The 6,810-nt window shown below is 31.3% G+C and overlaps 1 protein-coding gene across 5 annotated transcripts in view; it reads right to left on the bottom strand.

The window, feature by feature from the left end:
- Window positions 1–2,718: 2,718 nt before the first annotated feature.
- The window catches only part of LOC127738844 (ficolin-2-like), a 34,616-nt gene continuing 30,524 nt past the window's right edge, over window positions 2,719–6,810 (bottom strand). For 2 of the 5 annotated variants that reach the window (XM_052250248.1, XM_052250247.1), the window contains exons 3-4: window positions 5,262–5,358; window positions 4,215–4,404 (exon numbers count right to left, since the gene is read on the bottom strand). In XM_052250248.1, the coding sequence (XP_052106208.1) occupies window positions 4,268–4,404; window positions 5,262–5,358 (234 nt within the window). In that variant the 3' untranslated portion in view covers window positions 4,215–4,267. Of the gene's footprint in view, window positions 3,009–3,793; window positions 4,405–5,261; window positions 5,359–6,810 lie in introns of those variants that run through there. The other 3 variants (XM_052250245.1, XM_052250244.1, XM_052250246.1) reach the window with 3 other exon arrangements.

Below are 6,810 nucleotides of genomic sequence, written 5' to 3'. Positions count from 1 at the left end.
TGTGCGTTTTCTGTCTAAATTTGAAGATGAGGCAACCAGCCTAGTATTTAAGAAAGGTCTAAGAAAAGTATGTTTGAAATAACCATATGCAGGCACATCCAGACTGAGTGGGAAGTTAAATCCTATAAGTTAAGAGAATCGATTTTTCAATTCACTAATGGTTTCAACTGACTTGTTGCCAGTTAAAAGTCTGTTCCATTCGACAAAATCCTCTTTTTTCGGATAGTAGTTTAAATTTTCTACCGTTCGTTCTGGTCGGCCTATTTTGCACTGCATACTTATTGTTAATAAGTTCTTATTTTGAATATGCATATGTATGCTTTAATTTTTTCATTTTACGTTTGACAAATAAAAAGCAATCAGGTATTCTAAGCAATGGAAGTTCATTTGACTGTAAAAAAAAGATCTGAAAATCTCTGATGTTGCCAACATGATATTTCCGACATCCGATGGACATAATATGAAATCCTTGAAAAGAAAGATAATACTCAGTGCTTTTTTTTGGGGAAATTCTACACAAACAAGAAATAAATTGCTCTGAATATTCTTCAATCTCTTTTTGTTGTCATTTTCGAGAATATGACAAAGTCCAAAATCTGAAACTCTTTATATTTCTATCTATACCAATGATTCTGATATTCAACTTGAATACGAACTGATTGACATTCGTAAGGAGGTTCACTGCTTTGTTTCAAAATAACAAGCTTCTTAAAAAAACGTTATAGATTGATAGCTTATAAATAATGGAACTAACAAAGTATAAAAAAGTGAAAGGTCCGTTATCTTGTTTTTAAGATATATGCCATTGGCGGCAAATGATTCTCCCTAGACTTTTCATACCTTTATTATTGCAACCTTTTTTTCAATTAAAAACTGTGAAAAATAACAAGAATTTTCCCCAAAAATTCAAAAATCCTTTTTTTAACTAATATAGAATAAACAGCTGCGCCATGAGCACATGATACGCCCGTCGTCTTGTTTGTGAATTTTTATGCAATAAGCATAAATAGTTTCTGACATACGGCGTGAGATGCGAAAACCCCCTTTTTTTTACAAAAAATTCAATATCTTTAAAAAATTTTTTTAAATCAAAACCAAAAAGTATACAGATCTTTAGATTAATATAACTAAGAAGTGTGTAAAATTTTAAGCAATAATCATAAATCGTTTTTGAGATACGGCGCGACATGTGAAAAACCCCTCCCCTTATTTTACAAAATACTCAATAACTCAAAAATTAAATTTTGAGTCATCACCAAAAAGTATACAGATCTTAAGGTTAATATAACTAAGAAGTGTGTAAAGTTTTAAGCAATAATCATAAACTGTTTTTGAGATACGGCGCGACATGTGAAAAACCCTCCCCCTTTTTTAAAAAAATACTCAATATCTCTAAAATAAAATTTTGAATCATCACCAAAAAGTATACAGATCTTAAGATTTATATAACTAAGACGTGTGTAAAGTTTTAAGCAATAATCATGAATTGTTTTTGAGATACGGCGCGACATGTGAAAAAAAACACACACCTGTTTTAGTTACTAAGTCCCGTAACTCAAAAAGTTTTAATCTTATTTTCACCAAAAAGTATGCAGATCGTTTGACCATCATAAGAAACAACTATGTTAAGTTTCATGAAATTTGGATAAGTCATTCTCAAGTTACGGTGCGATATGTTTACGCCGGACAGACAGACGGACAGACGGACAGACGGACGGACAGACGGACAGACAGACGGACGGACACCGGACATTTGTATACCGTAATACGTCCCGTCAAAAATTGACGGGCGTATAAAAAAGTATTTGTCATAGAATTATGAAAAGAAAACCAGATAGTGGGCAAATTTTTTAATGGCACTACATGGACAAACCAGAGGATTCCGAATATCTGATAGAAAGTAAAAAAATAAGATCAGCGTACATCCTTAAGCGAGGCAGGTTATGAATAATGCATATGCCAACTCAAAATTATGCTTATCTGTACCTTCTGTCTAGCCCGATTCCTACATAGATTACTAGTTTCCTTGTTCGTCAGGAATTTAAACAGTTGATACAATGCTGCGGTCATTATTTGACATAAGGCATCGGATACTGATTAAGTATTTTTGTTATCCAAAATATTTATTGATCATTGTAATAAATATTTTTTTATATTTTTTTCTCTCTTTGGAACGCGTGTTATTGATATCAAAATTATTTAAAAAAATGGTTCCGTGCGCACATATTGTGTTACATAAATAACCTCTATCAGGTATGCTCATAATCATGTTTAGAAAGCCTTCAATAAAAATTAATATAAGCAGTTCCAATTTTACTGCACCATGTGCACATTTCGACAATAAATATCTCTTCAGTGATACGCGAGGCCAAAGTATTTGAAAAAACTAAAACTTATACAAACGTTTAATAGCTTATCAAACCAAAAAGGGCATATAGTATAGACAAATCCGTGAAAGGAATCAGAGCTTTGTTTTAAGGAGATATATTTCTTTATTTAAAATTATATGTAAAATTTTATAACAACATAATTCATCTAAACAATATCCGTATTTTCATGCAAGTACCGAAGTACAAGCTACTGAGTTAGCGATACCTTTGTCGACTTACAGTCCACCAGCAGAAATATTGACCTTTAAAGCGATATAAATTACGTTTTACAACATGTGTGCATTTATTAAAGTGAACACCATCAACAAACAAAACACAACTCACCAAAGAAGTTAATCGGCGTAATGATTTTATTTTTTCAAAATGAAAGCTGTCTTTTTTTTCGGTCATATCCTACGTATCATCATCGATGTGGTCTTTATTGATTGATCTCTTTTCCAAAAATACCAACGCACGCCTTTTAGGTGGTCCTTTTTATTTCCCAGAAACAGTCCGTTTAGATTAGAATAATGACAGTTGTGGTACCACCAAGCTCCTTTGGAACCTTCTGCACAATTCTTGCGATTATTCCCGTCATTATCTTTATCTTTCGTCGAGAAAGCCCGTTTGTTATGGTAACTGAGCCAGCATTGAACTTCAGTTTGATTTATAAATTGGCATTTGTTATTGATGTTTCGACACATTGATTCAAAAATAGCTTTTTAAAAGTATTAATTATATGTAAGAAGTGGTAAATAGAATTAACTATAAGTATACATTATAATATGTTTATGACCACGCACCTAATTGGTCGGTGCATATAGTGTCCGTCATTCCGTCATTCTGAAATCAAACAGTTGTCATTACTTTTTTCTTTATGTCTGAAATTGCTCTGATTTTCGAACATTATGGTATACTTTTAAAATGTGGACTTACAGACCGAGTTTGTGTTTTGCTCCGGGTAACCGAATTTGTAAGAATAACGATCCTGGAAAAATTTCATAGCAATTTTAACTGGAGATTCTACTATAATGTGGAATATCAAAAAAACGAAAATAATTACACTCATTTTATATTAGATTTTTAAACTGAAAAGTAGTAAACTTATCACCTAAAATTGCGAAAAATTATTTCTTTTTATATTTTCTGAAATTCTCTAAGGACAATTAGAAAATGTGAAATTATATGAATATTATGTAAAATAAGTATTTTGTAATACTGTAAATTCAGAAATTATTGCGTGCATTTATAATTGCGATTTTTGGGGAAACGACAAAAATGCGAGATTAATTATTGCAATTGCTGGAAAATCTACATACAGTTCTATATATCTGATATCAGAATGCGAGCTCTTATTATTGCGATACGCACTCAATCGCATTATTCGCATTAATAAAAACCTCGCAATAATTTCTGAGGTTACAGTAATATAAATCTGTGTTTTGGACAGGTTGACGAAATAGATGTAAGCCGGTTATATAACCAAAATCTTGTTTAAGTGCAGTCACAAAAACGAAGTTCTTAGCTATTTTAATTGTTCTGATTTATGATTTTTTACATGTATATCTGTTTCATAAGTTTTAGTACATAAATGCAACTAATGTTCCGAATGCTGTGAATAAAGCATAACTTGTTTACATAGACAAAATCGCAAAACACCGGTTTTATTTGAAACAATTGTAAATTCAATGCAATTTCAACCTGTTACCCTATTAATCCCATATCTGTATAAGTGTGTCCTTTACTGACTCAGTAGTTGTTGAAATGAGATCCCACTTATAAATAACACAAACAATAAACAAACCTAAACAATAAGAATTATTTAAGTTCATTGTCCCACAATCTTTGAAAAATATAAATATTACCTGCGGTTCCATTGTACATGTTACCATTCACGGTCAATCTATAGTTGGTTGATTGGTCTCCGATGTTGAAGGTAGAATATTTGGCATATGCCTTGTCACCATTAAATCCACCAGATCTACCCTGAGTTCATAATTTCCTTTGGAAGTTAAGTCATTTAATTTATCATTTCCTTTAAAAATAAATCACAGTAAAAGAAAATATAATATTAGTATAGATAATATTTTCAAATATTGTTCTCCCCTAAATTCAAATCTAGACTTCGTGGAAGATCAAAACAAGAAATACATGATATAAACACATCTTAAATCTGCGTTAAGTCGAAAATGATTTAAATGTAGATATTTTGTTGGTTCATTCAAAGCTTATAATCGTAAATTTGTTGTTAATTTTGGGTATAAATAATCTTGCAGTCGTATAACTGCATTCAATCTAAAAAAAAAAATTGAATACTAGTAGTGGCGTGTATTAGAGTTCATGATTAGACTCAATTCCGGTTCTTACTCCAATGAAACAGTTTACGCACGCTACATCAATTTTTACAATATGCTATTTCTTGTTTTTAAACTAGGCACAAAATCCGTCAATAAACAACACATGCATGGAAAATCATTCAAAATAAAAAAAAAGTTTCACTTTGTGTTATAGAATCTTAATTCGATACAACAGCTAGTTTAGTGGTAGTTTACTTCGATGGTCTTCCTGATAATTTGCTAACTAACACGTTAAAATTCGACTCATCGTGTCGATCTAGTACAAAGCAGGGTTCATACTCATATCCCATTGACATGTTCCCGTCCTTAAATGCATGTGATATTTGCCAATGGAATTAAAAAAAAATCAATCCATCATTTCATATTTTCATCGATTTTTAACTTTCAACTGATGTCACCTACAAGTTTATGTACTTATCTGTTCTGTTAAAAAGTTAACAATACGAAGTAAATTTTCGATATAGTCTTTAGTAAGCAAGTCTGAAAAAGTTGTTCTGATATTTTTACCTTGACATAAATTGATCTAATTACTGACCTAACCAAAATTCTGTTTTGACATCACCAAATCCTTTTACATATTCTGTCCATCCGCGATAGAAATCTACTTTACCATCTTGTCTGCGCTGAAAAACCTAAGTTATGAAATGTTAAAACTAATTTATATGAACAAGAAATATACATGTATGAAACATAAAATGTTTGTACCTGGTAGTATGACAATTGCTATATGATTTAAATTGGAGAAGCTTATAAGAACAACATGTCACATATGCATTTGTGCATTAATAGAGATATATCACAATATGAGACTAATCTCGGCGACTATTGCATTTAACTGCTGAAGATAATAAAACGTCAAATACCAAAGAAAAACACAAAATAATTTGATCAATGACTAGGAGTTGATTAACGAAATATTTAGTATATTGTGGGGTATTCAGCTTCTAGTATGTACTAATTTAATGAGTCCCACGCTGTAACACAAGATTTTTTGTTTTTGTTCTTTAAGTAGTCGCTACTTCGTCGTTGACCCTTCATTACGAATTGAGAAACGTATAATCACTTAGATGGTTGATAAATTGGTCTCAAACAAATTACTTGCAGCTATGAATTATTATAGCACTACTTTCGAGCACTGTTAAAATCAGTCTAGCTAGATGGTGGGGGATTGCCCCCAAATATGAAACAGAAATAGTTACTAAGATGCAAAGAAGGACATTAGAAGAACATTTTCCATTCCAAACTATTCACCAGATATTCCATATTACATAATCAAAAGTGATTATAACAAACTACACTATCCATGCTAGCTTTAAGATACAAAGTTAGACTGAATAATTTAATCAAACTTATAGTTACAACACAAAAACCGGGTCTCCTAAGTTAGTATAACACATGATACATTCACAAATTTCAGAACTGAAGATTTCAAAGTTAAGAATTAAATAAAAGATATAGGAGCACTGAAGCTGAAATCGATCTAAACCGAAAAGTAATAACAATGATAGTAGCTTGGCTTTTAATTTGTTTTTATTCGAGCGTCAATGATCAGTTTTTTTTCAAGACGTCTGGCGTACAAAATTATAAGCCTGGTTGGTATCTTTGATGAGTTTTATTCATGTCAGTTTGGCTGACTAATATGTAAACCTAGTTTTAGTTAAACTTTCTTATTCTATAAATTGAAACAGAGGATGTGTGATAAGAGCCATGATTATTTGAAACCAGAAATTGCTAAACAAAGATTAAAATGTTTCAGTCCTTAGAATAGTATGTTTACTTTATTGATAGATATTAAAAGCCCGAAATACATATGTGAGATAGAATTCGAATATATTGGTAATGATATCTTAAAACGAATGTTTTTTGCACATCGAATTAAAATTTTGCTAGAACCGAAACATAATCGACTGGTTGCCAGTATAGGAACGTCGTCATTTATCATAGACTTTAGATATTTTGTGCTTATGGTAGGATATTTGGTATTTTTAGTATTTTAGCATTCTGTCTTAAAAGGTATTAACTCGGTGCGCTTTTTGTTGCCGGTGTTTTTTCGAGTGTTTGGCTGTATGTCCTGTATTAGCTGT

The sequence above is a fragment of the Mytilus californianus genome, unplaced genomic scaffold (assembly GCF_021869535.1).
Source record: "Mytilus californianus isolate M0D057914Y unplaced genomic scaffold, xbMytCali1.0.p SCAF_4, whole genome shotgun sequence".
NCBI lineage: Eukaryota > Metazoa > Mollusca > Bivalvia > Mytilida > Mytilidae > Mytilus > Mytilus californianus.
The sequence above is the reverse complement of the archived record's forward strand: the minus strand, read 5'-3'. Positions and strand labels throughout refer to the sequence as shown.